Source organism: Thermobia domestica, chromosome 13 (assembly GCF_964235325.1).
Source record: "Thermobia domestica chromosome 13, izTheDome1.hap1.1, whole genome shotgun sequence".
NCBI classification, from domain to species: domain Eukaryota; kingdom Metazoa; phylum Arthropoda; class Insecta; order Zygentoma; family Lepismatidae; genus Thermobia; species Thermobia domestica.
The window spans coordinates 106,090,717-106,108,221 of NC_137466.1; the positions used below are offsets into that span (position 1 = coordinate 106,090,717).

Consider the following 17,505-nt stretch of genomic DNA (forward strand, 5'->3'; position numbering starts at 1 on the left):
AAGGTGTATGGCTAATCGTCTTGACGCGTCTTTGGGACTGTGAGCCGGACGTTACACCATCAACTCAAACTGGAAAAAGTCATAAAAGCTCGCAGCCATCTTCTCGGGGATGCCCACCAAAAGGAACGAAGGTATAACGCCCGGAAACTGTACGAACGGCGGCTAGCAAAACAAAGGTGGATGTACGTCGTAACGCTCGATGAAGCATGCATTTACCTTTCCGACTGCGGCAAACCGAAAGCCATCATGTACCGAGAGAAAGGCGCCAAGAACTTCAGAAGGTGGGTCCGTGTCTGTAAAGAATCATTCCCAAGAGTTCATGGTCGTTACTGGCTATTGTTACCGTGGTAAACTGAAGATTCGTAGGGTGGCGAAGAACTGCAAAATAAATTCACAGTATTTTCAGGAGCAGATCATGCGGCCAATGTACGAGCATGAGATTCCAACAATGTACGGAAATGACGCCAATCTGGTGCGCATTCACATGGACAAGGCTTCATCACATACCTCACGATCGTCCCTCGCATTCTACAGAGAGATGGAGGAGGCAAGTGGTACACAGGTGATACCTTTCAATGAGGTACCTGTTAAATCTCCAGATGCAAGTCCTATGGACTATTGTGGATTTGGATTGCTGAAGCGTGCTTTGGGAAAACGGCGTATGACAACTTTGGAAAGCTGTGCAAAGGGAGTGGGACAAGACTCCCCTCCCAACTCTTCAGAGAAGCCTATTACAGTGGAAATTACGCTGTCGGGCTATTATTAGGAACAAAAGGAAACACATCGGGCACCTACGGACCTGGCGCCATGGATTCTTCTAAATTTTTAAGCAAGTCGAAATTGGCCAAATGTAGACTGAACAACCTCTGTATTCCATCACACAAAGATGTAGATTTTCCAATAAAGAATATGGAAAACATGCGAACTGAATTCCAGAGTTCCATACGATAGAACATCCTCCATTCAATCAATCACATTTTACGTCTACACTTCAGTTTTAGACTTGCCATTCGTTTCAGACTTGCTTTTTCTGACTAGTCTGATTCCTTGCTTCATATATCACGCTCAACCTTTATGAGAACTAATGAAATTGAAACCTCTTTGTCACTCAATTTTCAGTTTCCTATTCTTTCCAATCCATTTTTGTCTATCTTTCGCAATATTATGTAAGAAATCAGCCTAAAATTTAGATAAACTGAGAACCTCAATTTAGACAGACTGAAGCTGAGAACCTAAAATTTAGATAGACGATTCTCAATTTAGTATTCTTCACTATACTGAATGTTATAATTATTAACCGTTGACATAGCGAAGAATTTGCATTTAGAGGGTTTCTGATAGAGAATACTATCGTCTCATTTACTTGTACAAATTTTGGAAATCGCATCCTACGAGAGTGAGGAGAGGAAATTAATTCTTCCTGAATTCCCTGAGCCATCGACTTTCCTGCTCCAGATCACACTGACCTGTTATTTACTTGCACGGTAACACGATGGGGTATTTGCCAGTCGTCGAATATATCGTATGGGGGTGCCACTGTACAGAATCAAACTTTCTGCGTATTATAAAATATTTCTACAGGAATAACTGATGTGTCACGCAACGTATGAAGTTTTAAAATTAGTTAACATTAGTTGGATTTCCTTCATACCTCGAACTGTTACTGCTGACGTTTCGCAACCATTCTACTTTGAGGTTATCTTTATCTAAATAAAGAAGCTACTTAAAATGAAGGACTGCAATACTTGTTTGAGTAAAACACAACATTAACCCATTTGTTCCTAGTGTCCTATCACTAGGAGGGATCGTGAAGTTGGCATTGAGAATTTGTCAACATGTGTTGTGAAAAAAAAGTAAGATTTTAACTAAAAATATAAGTGGTAAAGTGTTTAGACTTGTGTTGTTGGTTTTTTAAGACATCTGTCTATTCTTACGTACAAGTTGTTTACTGTGTAGTAATTTCTTCTTTACACGACATGCTTAGAAACATGAGTATTACATGTAGGACGATAGGAGGATATGGTGTTATGAAATTTATATAGTTTTAAATAGCGTTTACAACTTCAACCGTAGTCAGTGATACTAGAGCGAACCAATCTCCTCAATTGCGTGCTGCTCCTACAGAAGAATGTAATTTGATACCCCAACGAATTTTTTGTAAGCCCCTCCTAACTGTTTAGGCTGGCTACAGGTCCTGTAATACTTCAAATACGCAGAGATAGGTATTTTCTTAGAGAGAAAATCAGCGAACTATCGTTTTGTTTTGGATAACTTCTTTGTAAGTCTCCCCATTTTGGCTGAACTAAAAAGTGGTATATAAACGAAACAGATACAGTCAGGGAGAATAGGTTGCTCAAAGATCCAATAGAATGTAATGAAACTATGAAAAAGAAACATAGAGGGTCGTTTGATAGTTGCAAAGACCATGGAACAGAAATTATACAGGGTGTCTACTAAAATTCTAAAATGATATTTCGTGACCTTTTCTTTCGCAAACCATAAAATTTAATAACATTTTCAAGAGCAAATTTGGGTACGAATTGGGCCGAATTTCCATGCATGAGATAGAAGCGTGCTTTGCTTGCGATTTGGTATGACCATACACATTTTTGGTGATGAATTTTGACGTTTTATAAAACGAAATTTTCCAGTCTATAATTATATTTATAAAGATGAAAAAAATCGTGCCCCACAAGCTAAATTTCGTGACTTTTTCTTAACTTTCATGACTTTCGTGACCCATAGACACCCTGTTATAGTATCTACGTGGAATGACAATAGTGTAGAGTCGATAGTTTCTCTAGTGGTGGAACCACTCTCAAATCTAAACGTTGGTATCAAATCTTCAAAGACGGCAGTGGAGATAGACGAACCATTTATGGTAAAATTGTATAATCAAAACATGAGAGGAATCGATCGGATAGATCAAAGTGTACGTCAATACAGAATATCAATATGAGGCAAATATTGATACAGTTGTCTTATTATGTATATGGTTGATTTGGCAGATCAAAATGCTGTGCTGTTACAGAATAGAGTCTCAGAACAAAAACTAGATCTCCTAAGTGTAATAATAATAATAATAATAATAATAATAATAATAATAATAATAAATTGCTTCATATTATCTTCAAAGGTACGGTAAAGGAACTCGGAAGGGACACAAAGGTTTCCCTTTTCACTACTTCTAGTGCAAGACTCTAGATATGACAGGTATCAAGACTGTCATCCAACAAGAAAAGCAGACTTGATGTTATAATTGTCACATGAAAACTACAACAAGGTGTGTAAAATGCAATGTTGATGTTCATGCCAAATGTTTCATTGATTTCCACACGAAGAAGCGAAATTTTAAAAGAAAACCTTGTTTCATATGAGAATAACTCAAACTTTATGAGTATGCTATTTTGAATGGAGTGATAATCAGTATGCTATTTTGAATGGAGTGATAATCAGTACAATAAATATAAAGGAACCTAGTTTGTATTACTTTTGTGTTTTTATTGTATATAACATTAGAAACAAACCTTATTTTCCTAGCGTCCTACATGTAGGTCGCCTCTAACTCCACTTCCACCAAACAAAATTTTGAAATAATGTTGAAATTGGTTTCAATGTTATCATCGTATCCAGAAACATAAAAATTATCAAAAATTTGTGACAAAAAAAAAAAACCGGCATAAACGGGTTAAATCATTCCAGGCTAAATTGAATATCCTCAACACAAAGTATATACTTCATTATTGTATTGTAAACATGCTCAACAGTTCAGAAGATAGCTGTGATTATGAATGAAAGGGACCTAAATCATGGCAAGTGATTTATGAACACAAAGGATAGAGCAAAATTCTTTACCTTTAAATAAAATAAAATAAAATAAAACTATTTGAAATCTTTTATTTAAAACTAGTGTCAAGGTTAAATACCATGTGCCAATATCTACACAATCATGATTTGGATTAAGTTACTGTAATTCTGTTACTGCATTAGATTCAATTATGAAAGTTGCAGTACTACAACTATTATTTTACAACAAAATTGAGGGTGTATCAGAAGTGCGGACCCATAGGCCAACTTTGGATTAAAGGTTCGAAAAAAGAAATGAAGAAAGTTGTTGGAAATATATAGTTTTCAATCTAAAACTGTGATTTTTTTCAATCGCACCAACCATTTCAGCTCTACAGTGGTAAGATGCCCTATGCTATATGAAAAAGCAACGTTGCCAGTTCAGCATAGAAGAATGCAATCTGCGCCCCGTGCGTTTCCGCCACCCTTCGTGATGACATTCCTGAGCGTATTAAGTAGCGCTTGTCTTTCTTCCTCGCCCATTTTCTACGGTGTTTGCTCTTGCTTTTCTGTATTTGCAATAATCGCTAGCTTTGTAATGTAAAGGATCATCCCTTTTCGTAATTTTTATATTTAATTAACGTATCCCTGAAAGATGTCTCTCTCATGTATCGAAAATAAATTAATTCCTAAAAGAAGCATAAAAGTGTTCAACACACTGCTACCGAAGAAGGAAACATCATGTTTGAGATGTAACAGATACTGAAGATTTTACGAACTGATTTGTTAAAAGTACGTGCTGAATACAAGATATAATGATTGCAAGCATTAGAAAAGAAACTTTTTGGGTTCCTAAAACTTACATACACGCAATACATACAATAACAACTGTGGTCTGGCCTATATGCTCTCCTACGTCGCAGCGAGGTTCAGCCCACTATACAATTTTTCCCCTTCGTTTAGCCACGGCTGCTCTATTTTCTTTATACGTATTTAGGTTCAGCCAGCTGTTTTCTTGGGCCTTTACCACACAAACAATACAGAAACAGATTCTAGGTGTTCTAGCTGCTTCATTTAACACAGGGCGTCTTACCAGTGAGGTCCCAAACGGCTAGTGCGATTGGAAAAATTCTACCATTTTAGATTGAAGAACATCAATTTCCAACAACTTTTCTCTCTTTCCAACAGACTTTTGATACACTCAGTATAAATCACGGAAACAAGACCACCACAAACAAAACATTTTACTTACCTATGAATGTCGTTTTGTTGGCGTATTCTGTATTCTAAATCCGAGATCTGCGCTTGAAGCCACGTCCACCTACTCGCAACAGCTGCTCTGTCTTGTGCCCATCTCCATGCAGCTCGTTTCGCACTGAAAAGAAAGAAAAAAGTTAACTTCATAACTAACTTAATTTTAATTATATGAAATAACCACAGTTGTATTCACTTTAAATATAAATGGTGAAAATTTGAAAAGAATTAACGAGGAGAAAACGGAGGAAGGGAAGCTGAAACAGTTTAACAAAAAAATTTATATTATACCGGGTGTGTCGAAAGTCCGGAGCTATATAAGCTACTCAATTACGAGTACTGATACGAAAAAAAAAATGGAGGCAAGTTGTTAGAAATAGGTGATTTTCAATCTAAAGTGATGGATTTTTTCAATCACACAGCCGTTTCTGCTCCATACTGATAAGGCCACCTATGTAAAATGACAAAAAGTATTGTTGTCAATTCAGTAGCTCGTTCCCTTGGGCGCTCACAATACCAACAATAATGTTTTGTTGGGAAACAAGTTGAGGTGTTGAAGGGTTCCCACCAATAAGATGCATTTCTGCGTGCCTTACGCGCCATTCGAAAGGCCTATTGAAGTAGAAACTTTACGTTTTCATTTTAACATAGGGTATCTTACCAGTGTGGAGACCAAACAGTTGGTGCAATTAAAAGAATTTCACCATTTTCGACTGAAAATCATTATTTCCAACAACCTTATTCTCTTTACACTTTTTCATACATTTACTCATAACAGAGTTTGTCAATGGCCCCAGGCTTTTGATACACCCGATATACACTGGCGAACCACCACTGGTATACACTTCTCTATTTGAGTCATATCACAGAATGTGTGTGTAGTTCTAGACTGTCGACTAACGCAAATAATATTTCTGTGTGCAAATGTGTGTGAATCAGATTGTCTGCAACACTAAAACAATGCCCACTGTGCAAACATATAACTTCGAGCATGACTAACATCTATAGCAAGAGTAAAGTACCATTCATACCTGACATTTAGTCTATCTGTTCAACTGGCTCCCTGTCTGAATAGTTGAGTTTCTGAAACAGCATAATATATGTTCGGGATGTCCTGAGGTCACTACTGTTGTTTTGTGTAATAACTAGGTCAGAACAGTTAATTACATGGGTTTCCACTGTATTTTGATTGAAAGTGAGGTGAGGTGATTTTAGTTTAGTGTTCCGTTCAGCATCGATGTATTTTGATTAAATTCAAAGTAGTATCGCTATTCATCCTTTGGTGGGTAAGGCTATGCTATTATTACTATTTCACTAACTCATATTCAAGATGGAACAACGGTGCTACATACCGTAGTTTAGTACAGAGAGAAATAAGAACTTGGTGTAAACTTACGGTTTATGAGAGAGAAAAGAGAATGAAGCTCTGCCAACATTCAGCCTGAAAGAATTAATTTTGTATTTTTTTTTTCTTACAGTTTTCTAGGATGGCTTTCAATTTCTCATTTAGATTTTATTAATCTCATTTACCTTCCAAACCCATAGGAATAAGTGTACGTATAGCACAGAGTAAATGTTATCTCTTACTTTGAACTGATAAAACTATTGACATGTTAAAGGGTTGTATTTAAAATATACAGAAATGCTAAACTTGAAATAAGGATACCCATATTTACATAGTAGTATTTCAGTTAGTATTCACTGTATGATTCCAAACACGACACAGATTTGTGTAAGTTACGCTCAATTATCTTGGAGAGAGAACCAGTGAATAATTTCGAGTTAAGTGTCTCAGCAGCGAGACTATATGAGACGTGGACCTATAACTTAATGTGAAACCACAAGATCTCCCACCGAGAATCAAGTCCGCAGGCGCTAACCATTTAGCCACGAGGGAGCTTGGAAAGGATAGGGTACTTAAATTATCAAAGTTGTTGTCACTGACAGAGAAAATAAGAGAGAAAAGTAGAAAAACCTAGTCTTTTGCCTCCACCAGAAATCATGGGGTGGCAATTGTCCCCCTTCTACGTGCCTAACTATGAAAAATTTTTACTTATTATTTCTAATACAACTGAATCACTCAAAGTTTTAGTTTTGTGTGTTTAAATAACTCTCTCTAGCTTTGTTAATTTCTGCCGATTAAAAGTAAACTTGTATTTCGTTGTTACTGAACTTAATTACTGAAGAGTTTTCAATTATACTTTTAACAGTACTGCCAAAACTTGAATCTTATCTTTCCGACTGCGGTCACCAGGACAACGACATGGATGCTATCGTGACAGAAGACCGCCCATTTTCCCATGCAACATTTGCGAGTTGGTGGGAGACGGGCGATCTCGGATCGACTGAACACGCAGATGCTGGTAAGGCGACTTTTGTTCCAATCCTCATCCATACTGCAAAACGAAACGCACGATAGCATAAGATAAGAATGTATATGGTATTATATTTTCAATGTAAAAGGAAAAAAAAAAAAAACTTTATTAACTACAATATGTACATACTTTATATTTAACTCAGTCTATAATATTAAAGAAAAGTACAAGGATAATCAAACCGTCTACAGACTTAACTATTTCACTCATTCACGTCACCATGAACAAAACAAAAAAAAAAAAAAAAAAAATCCTTAACCCTTTGGAGTTCTAGTACATATTTTTAGGTACTAAAGTAGTGTCTTCATTATTCGATTAGAAAAGAAAATTTAAAGCTTTTCACTTCGGTTCTTTTTTTGCTTTCTCAAGTATAAAGGCATTGTAGAACACGTTACATAAGGTTTCACACCTTTCTGCATCGAGACATGGGAGGTGATGATGTAACTTTTAAAAAAATATTTTTTTGTTAGGCCTATTTTTGCTATTTTTTTTTGGCGGGCTTACTTTTGCACCTAGAAAATTGAAATTTTGCACAAACATTCAGTCCACCGAGTAGTATTTATCAGATTTTTTTAGGTCTCTGCGTTAATGCACAGAGGTCCAGAGGACCAATGTTTTTTTAAAAAGGAACATTTTAACCAAAAATTCCCTTCCTTTGCGATTTTTCCGCCTCAGATACATGATGGAAAGGAAATCTGTGAGGACTTATCTGCATTTCGTAGGACATATTTATTTTTTATTTATTTATTTAACGGCAGAGTAAAGGCTATGTTTGCCTTTTCTTCCACTCAACCAACTCAAATGTATACAAGATATACGTACTACCATTGACATCGAATCCATAAAAATTACAATTGTTACATTAATGCATGTGTACATACACACATATATACCCCTACACACGAATATGCTCCCTTACATACCCCATACCCTCATACTATTTATCATAAAAGCAAGAAAACTATACATACAGCATACACAGAAAGATATATGTATTCTGAAAAGTATACTACCTTACATTTCCCCCCTCCCCCATATCTTCCCATAAACCTAGTATTATAGGTACATACCTCAAGTTTCTGTTTACACTTGGTTGCTACTGCTCAGCTTTGTTTAAAAAACATAGCACTTCCTTCCCGAATAACTTTCTTACATCCAGAAAATTTTATATGGTTTAGTTGAGCCAATTAAGGGAAGTAAATGTTGTTTTAGTTGCTATTTATGTGGGTTTGTTGCATTAGCAAATGGTGGAATGCTTGGTATATAAGAAGATTACTTGCTTTGATTCTCCAATAATAATTCATTTGTACTGCCAAACCTAGATACTGCCACGAAATTGGTATACGCAATAATTTCAAGATATATCCGGATATCTGTAGCCAGGACAGGTCCAGGATCTGCCATTTTTTTAAATGGGAGTTCCTAATTTATTCCAACTTTCCCTTTTTTCGTACATTATGAACACATGCACATTGCATCATTTGAGAACTTGTTCCATTGTGAAGAGAATGGCATATTAACCATGAGACACGTATAAATACTACAGTGTTTGAAAACTACCGTGCGTTTTCCTTATTTATGCATGAAATTTATTGTCAAACAGGATTGAGAAATATTTTCCCTCGTAACTATTCTAGATAATGCAATTGAACTTCGCACACGCTTACGTATAGACTAGTATTTTCAAGGTAGATTAGGTTAGGTTTCTGTAGTCAACACCGCTTCATAGGGATGCCAAATTTAAAAAAAAATAAAATAAAAAAAAAATGGTGATAATTTTCCAAATTTTACCCCAGACTTCCATTTTCGTATACCACACAACATACGAAATACAATTTGAAAGCTTGTTTATTCCGAAGAGAAGTGGGATTCGAACCCACAACCCCACACACAACAGACTGACTTTTTTTTTTTTTTAAGTTAGCTGATTTATCGAACAGGCAGGGTATCCTGGTGTAACACGCCGATTGTGATAAGATTGCATAGACATAAAGAACATCGAAAAAGAAGCGACACGTATTTATATATCGGCCAACAAGCGCATTGAAAATGGGGCATAAAAATGGGGTCAAAATGAGATTATGTGGAATATAGCGAAAGAGGGAAGAGATATCGGTAAAGGTTTTAAGTACGAAATACTACCCACTGTCGACGCAAGACAATGAGGTAAATCACACCCATGCGAAGAAAGCAGAACATCCAGAAATGGACCAATCACATGTACAACATTGTTACACTGTGCTATGGAAATGAATAAAATGGTGGTAAGGAGCAGGAAGAAACAAGAAAACAGAAAATACGTGATTTTGCTTTGAGTGCATACGTCGACCGTATACGAAAGAGAGACAGATCCATCTCCATGCACGAAGATGGGAGAACACACAGGAAGGATGCAAACGCCTTTTGTATAGACAGGCAGTGAGACAGTACTGCGCCGTGGGTTGCATATATCGCGTAATGGAACAACGTTGAGATGCATGTTGGAAACTAAAATGTGTGTAGGCAGTAGTAACACAAAAACAAAGATGTTACTATTGCTGTTATGTTGTACGCGTATTTTCGTAGTGATGTAAAGTTGATACTCACGAGTGGTACTTATATCGTATACTGTTGCTGTATATCTTACGTATGTGGACCACGTGCTATTACATTCTACTGTGCTATACATTTTTGTTCCCATTACGCGATATATGCAACCCACTGCGCAATACAGTCTCGCTAGCTGTCTATATAAACGGCGTTTGCATCCGTCTTACGTGTTCTCCTATCTTTGTGCATGGAGATGAATCTCTGCACCCAAAGCAAAAACACGTATTTTCTGTTTTCTTCTTCCTGCTCCTTATCACCCTTTTCGCTCATTTCCGTGGCAATGTTGTACACATGATTGGTCCATTTCTGGATGTTCTGCTTTCTTCGCATGGTTGTGTTCTATCTCATTGCCTTACGTCGACTATGGGTAGTATTTCGTATATTTAACCTTTTCTGATTTCTCTTCTCGTTCTCGCTATATCCCACATAGTTTTGATTCCATTTTTATGCCCCTATTTGACTCTTTCCATGCGCTTGTTGGTAGATATAAAAAATGTGTCGCTTCTTTTACGATGTTCTTTTTATCTGAGCAATTTTATTACAATCGGTGTGTTACATCTGGGTACCCTGCCTTGTCAGTACCTTAATTTTCCCAATTATCACTACTTTTACTAGAGACACGAATACAGAAACTTCGAGAAAAGTTCAAGGATCTCCCGAGAATCGAACCCGACACCACGTACACTAAAGGCGAACGCGCTAGCCTAGACCAGCAGGGAGAGCACATGTCCAAAGCAATCGTGCTGCGATACCACCCTCTTGTATTGCTTCTGTTTTAACGAAATGTTACTTATTCATTCGTGTTTTAACAGGAATTGGTAGCAAGTTGGTAATGTTCACAAATAGTACTGGATTGTTTAGATATTGCTCTCCTAAAGTTGCAACAGAATAAGTATCTTCACCGCACGAAAGTAGTTATTAGGTAACAGTCTTAAATGTATTTCTATCATCTTATTATAATGTGAATTTCTATTACGCGCTTCAGAATCATTCATATTCACAAAATTACGCTCAATTAGTCGTTTCATGGACTCAAAAGGGTTTCATTTCATCGTATGTCTGTTCATCAATGTTTCTATTTCCTTTTAACCATTTCTTCACGATTTCTCCAACACTGAGGGAAAACAGGAAATTTTGTGGTGTTGCCATCTTTTACAGCATAAAGGGCATGGGTGGATAAGTATAGTGAAATGGCTCCAGATGAATCTTGGGACGACAAGTGGTGGTATATAGGTACCCCCAAAATACAATAATCCCTCACGTTTCAAATCTCAACTCTCATTGGTTCATGAGAAATGGTGCAAAATAGAAAAAGTGGGATCGACTTATTTCTCAAGAATGGCTGGATCGATTTTGTTCAAACTTGGATGTATGTATATGTGTATACCAGGGCTTTGTCTTAAAAAAAAAAATAAATAAATAACGGCTCCCCCGACCATTTCCCCCCTCAGAAAATTCGACTCAATACTTTGAGCCCTTTTTCACCTATGATAGTTTGCGAGCACAATTATGAAAAAATAATTTTAGATGTCGCTTTAACACTACAATCACACATATTTTTTTTCCAAAATTGTATCACGGGTACGCCATGGTCAGAAGTAGCCAAACCCAACCATACCACAACTAGAAGGGGGCAATTGCGAAACGAACAACTATTGATATAGCTTTAGCATATTTGCTACGTGAATGAATGAGAAATCACACCTGAAGTGCCATATTCACTTCGGCCCCACTAGGACAAGCAAAGGTTATGAAGCTCCTATGCCTGATTTTAAGGCAAAAAAATCACAACTGTAAACTGCAAAGCAAATGCTAGAGGTTTGTTACAAGAATTCGTTGGGCAGTTGAACCTACACATGGAATGCTGAAAGAAAAGTATCGTCTGTGGAACAATGAAATTATAGGTAGTATCGGCTCCATACATGAAAACCACTCCGCAATCACCGCAATCATGAAATCTGCAAAAACTTCAGGAAACGAAAACACATTTACACCCTTTATTGAACAGAAGAAATTGCGAAGAGAGAAATTCTGTTTACATCTATTTACTCACAGGATTTTGAGGATTTTCCTCGAATGACCGAAAAAATATTTGAAAGCAGTGACAGATCTAGCCCGGGTAGGGTCTAAGCCCTTCCAGTTTTTCGAGTGACAAAAATAATTGAACTTTTGAAAGTTTATGGTAAACTAATGATATGGTCAGGGTTATGCCCCACCCCAGTTTTTACCTTCTAGATCAGCCACTGTTTGAAAGGATTGTTTTGTAGATCCCTCCAATATAAACACGCAATATGTTGTTATTTGGCTGAAATATTGGATGAAAGAGGTAATATTAATATGCAGCATGTTAAAGACAACGACAAGATATTGAAAACGAAAATGCATTCAAGACATACAAATGCTTCATCTAAAAACAAATACAGAAGGTTACAAAAATGTCACTGAGTATTTTAGGCACTGTGCAAATGGACTGCGAACAGTTGGCTCTTGCTGCCATGTTGCAGCCATTATTTATTACCTTAGTTATGGAAGATACTTGTCGAGGATCCCAAAACCAGCACAAATCTCGAGCAAAATATTCGATTACGACATTTGTGTAGTCATAATTGAAAACAGTGACAAGGACTGAAGTACGTACTACAATGCTCCTTTCATCCTTACTTGTTTCAAACATTGAAATACTTGTACGTCTTACATGTAACTTACTTTCCGTTTGCAATATCTTGGATGAAAATACCTTTTATTCAGATGTTTGTTTTTCACTACTCTACTTTTTATCCCCATCCCCCCCCTCTCAGGACCTCGGGAGACACTACACCAAAGGTTGTATTACATTATGGTGGTGTTGATGGTTATTCTCTTTCCAGCTGAGGTTATTTCACTTTGATTGGCCACTGTAGTTATAGGTAACATTGATTTTTATATATAAGAACACTCACACTAAAACTTCAGACATCCTCAAATGGGATATTTACGGGGATCTAATGGAAATTTTAACCTCATATTAATATTCAGGTTAATTGATTCATATGAAATAAACACCAATATCAACAGTTTCAGCTTGGCTCAAAATGGGGATGGGGACGCCACAGACCACCAAATGGGGCATCAGTGAGTTTGGTGCTTTCAGGTGTGATTTCTCATTCATTCACTTAGCAAATATACTAAAGTTACATCAATAGCTGTTAGTTTTGCAAACGCCCCCTTTTAGACGTGGTATGGTTGGTTTTGGCTAATTTGACCATGGCGTACCCGTGATACAATTTTGGAAAAAATATGTGATTGTAGTATTAAAGCGACATCTAAAATTATTTTTTCTTAATTGTGCTCGCAGACCATCATAGGTCAAAAGGGGCTCAAAATATTGAATCGAATTTTTTGAGGGGGAAATTGTCGGGGGGAGCTGTTATTTTCTTCAGACAAAGCCCTTGCATATACATATACAGACATCCGAAGTTTGAACATAATCGATCCAGCTATTCTTGAGAAATGAATTAATCCCACTTTTTCGATTTTGCGCCATTTCTCATTGGCCAATGAGAGTTGAGATTTGAAACGTGAGGGACTATTGTATTTTGGGGATACCTATATACCACCCACTTGTCATCCCAAGATTCATCTGGGGCCATTTCACTATACTTATCCACCCACGCCCTTTCTTAACTTTTACAAGATACCGAATACTGTATCTTAGTAAGTACATGACTTATTGATCTTACAAAAATGTGACAATGTTCCTTACGACATAGCGACTTGCTTTATATATTTTTAATATAATGTACTAGTGGGCTTTTCTGGGTTAGTGCACCACTCCGAACTCAACTTTATCTTTAGTTGTGCCAACACTGTTTAACTGATCCTTCTGAACTTGGAGGCAACTTAAACAATTCTTACTAGTATTTAATTTAATATGCACAAATAGCACCTCACTCCCTGTGTGCGTAAAAGCAGTTTCAATTTGACATGTTCAATAGGGATGGTCAAAAATTTTCGTATCCGGATATCCCGGACCCAATGAGATCCGGATCTTGCCGGATCCGGAACTAGATCCAGATCTCGGATCCGAAATTCGGATCTCGGATCTGGATCCGAAATTCGAATCTCAGATCTTTATTCGTATCCAAACCTACATCTGAAATTATGATAAAACTGGATATCTAAAATTCGTCAAAACTTTTTTCGGATTCACTAATATAGTAGGTTGCTATGCTTTTAAATGTTACCATAACACGTTTATGCTACCTTTGTTCTTTATTTTATTTTAACCTTGCAATATTTACATGTTATTTTCTGTCGAAGTCTCTTTAGTAAAATGTTTCCAAATTTGACTTCTTCCCATTTCAGAGTATAGTGAAGTGTCTGAAAACTGATGTAAATGGTAACAAATTCTTCTGTTTACCTTCTTTCTCTTTAAAACTTAATGTTAGCTTCACATTGAAAATATTTATTTTATTCTTAGAAAATAAACTTTACTATTTTCTCATATACAAATGAAATATCTTTTAGATAAGGCCCTTCTAATCGCATGAATACTAGACAAAAACTCTTTATTAACAGTAGTTTCTGACTCACTAGAATTCAACAAATGTAATAATGAATATCCTTCACTTCGAAGGTACAACAAAAAATATAGACTGGTTGGCGTGGAACAACAGTAGATTTTTAAACACACACACGAAAATTTCAGGAGAGCGATATGGTTGTGTAATATTATTAGTATTATTAAGTGTTCGTTCTATAGTAGTTACTTATGTTACTAAAGACTTCCACGAATAAATTAGCACGAAGGAACATTTTGCCACGATTTAAAAGCTACCCAGATAATACAATGATGTAATGACAAAATACTTCAGTCGAGACATGTGCGACCTATGTGATATACGCAAATTTCTGTAGGTTAAAGGATAGTTTATCTTGTTTTTCACTAACTGAAAGCGAAAATATTCTCAGTTAAAATTTATACACAGATAATATGGCTATTCAAAACATTTTCATAATTTACGGCAGTCACGATTTTCTAATCAATAAAGCTACTAGGTATCATATATAGGGTTGCCAGATTTGTAAAATCAGAAAGGACACTTTGACTTAAAAATCACAAAAAAATAAAAAATAAAAAACTTTTTCTGAAATTTAAGTTTGCTTCCAGATTATATCAAACAACACATTTTAAAGATAAAAAATATGGAAATTAATACATTATTAAAGTAAACTAACACAAAAAGTACAATTACAGAATGATGACTAGCTACTAGCAGGCAGCAATACTAATAATACTTTCTGTCCGTTTGAGCTGCTTCTATTAGTGATTTGTCACTTACGAACCTACTACACATTGTGGCATCACAAACATTTCAGAATCACCACCACTACTGCTATAATTCATACAGATTTGAAGTTCAGCCTTCACAATATCAACACTAAGTCTATTTCTAACATCCATCCAAAGTAATTTCATTCTTTAGAATATTCTTTCACATTCTGTATTACAATTCGATATAGAGAAAAATGTAAGATGCTACGAGTTTGAAATTCCTCCGATTTGTAGGAGACCAACACTCCTTAAAATTTCGTGCATAATTTTCTTCATCAGTTCAGACTAATTACAAGCTCTTTTCAGCATATCGTCAAATTCTTTCCGTTAATATTAGCTTTCTTGAGCACTAAAAACATATAACAAAGTTAACCATAATCTTCTTTATTTCTCATTATTAAGAAAAAAGACTAAATTTATATTCTAGATCACAGTTCATTGACGCACTTGAGTGACAATTACAGGCTTTCAGATCAAAACCGAACTGTTTACGTAAATTAACTGTTAGTCAATATCTCATACGAAAAAATGACAAATGACAATCGATATTATTTCAATTTTGTCACTACTGTTTTCAAAAATATACATTGGATTCACTAAGTACAGTACTGTAGTGTCCCGCGATCAGGTATTTAATAAAGTAATGGTACTATAAGAACTTATTTATCCTACTTTCATTCTGGCAATATTATATGCACCTTGAAACTTTTTGTTGATCTGCTTTGTTCATTAGTCTAACTCGAAGAGGAGGACACTAAACGCGTCCGGCTTGGGTACAAAGCCGGACATCAATTTTTATGTCAAAAAGTCGGATGGTCCGGCTGAAAGCCGAACGTCTGCCAACCCTAATTATATATGCTTTTGCTTGCAGTAATACAGAGAACTTAGTAGGTTAGTGAATGACACACCTTCCCACATGATCTAAACTCGGAAACAACACCCTCTTGCTAAAACAATCTCAACACGTTGCTACAGATTTCTAGTAACTGGCAAGCAGAAGTAGACAATCTAATTTATTTTCTAAGTCTCGCGGCTCGTCCTTGGCCAGTGCCTACTGAAGTTTACGCTCGAACTTTTAAAACGAACATCACACGTGTGAAGTAAGCGGTGACTGTGACGTCACGCACATCTTGCACCATGTTGCCATAGATTGCATCACGGATCTCGCGATTTACGGATGCACGGAGAGCCAGCTCAGTGATGCCAATTGAAGGGAAATTTCCCTTGGCGCAGGGAAATTTTGAGTAAATTTTGGAGAAAAGGGAAAAAGGGAAATTGCTTGTAATCTCTCAATATTGCAGGGAAATTTGAACCTCTCTTCAATCATTTATAGATTGAATGTATTTACGTATCTGATTAATCTAATTAAAATTCAGTATATATTCAACGTCGTATTTATTCCAAACATAATCCGTTGCACATATTTCATATAAATTCTCACAAGTTATCTTGCTTTGCATTCGTTAATATTTATCAACATTACACATCGATCAACATATTCAGTTAAATTCGAAACATTACAACAATGCTTATTTAAAATCTTTTATCAAAATTAATCTTCCTCTTGTTGAATTAAATGCAATGCAATAAGATGAAATATTTCTCAATTAAATTATCACTCCAACTATTATAACAGTTTGGTTTTCCCAATCAGAAGATGTTTCTCCCAACCAGAAAATCGATTGTGAAGAGGATTAATCGATGTAAGAGAAGAAAATCTGCGTGTCGTGAATGTAAATATGTATATATGGGCGAATACTGGGTCATTAGTGTGTGTGTTTGTGTAAGTTTACAAATTTTCTGGTAACTGTGCGCACAGAATTACAAATTCGTAAGAATTCCGCATCTCTAAACTCTGTATTGCGCTTACGAACATTCCTCGTGTACAGCCAAAGACAGTAGCAGCTAGAGTTTTCTTTGTAACTGTTCGTATTCGTTTCAGTAAATATGGGAATGCTGTTCTTAAGTAAGTACATACCAAATATATACTTAATATTTTCTTTGTACCTTAGGTTACATTAATATTAAAATCTATCATGATATCTTGGATAAAAATTAAATTTATATAATATTTATTTTATATTCTTTATGATATATTTAGGCTGTCCGTCCTGACCGAGGTATTTATAGGGTTTTTCCTCAGTCATACCAGGCAAATGCAGATATTGCACCTTTAACATAGGTCCT

General features: G+C 36.0%; 1 protein-coding gene across 2 annotated transcripts in view; it reads right to left on the reverse strand.

Annotated features, from left to right (window-relative positions):
• The window catches only part of nsl1 (non-specific lethal 1), a 192,548-nt gene that overhangs the window by 129,793 nt on the left and 45,250 nt on the right, over positions 1-17,505 (reverse strand). For both annotated transcript variants that reach the window (XM_081736215.1, XM_081736216.1), the window contains exon 2: positions 5,039-5,161. In XM_081736215.1, coding sequence (XP_081592341.1) covers positions 5,039-5,161 — 123 coding nt within the window. The remainder of the gene's footprint in view (positions 1-5,038; positions 5,162-17,505) is intronic.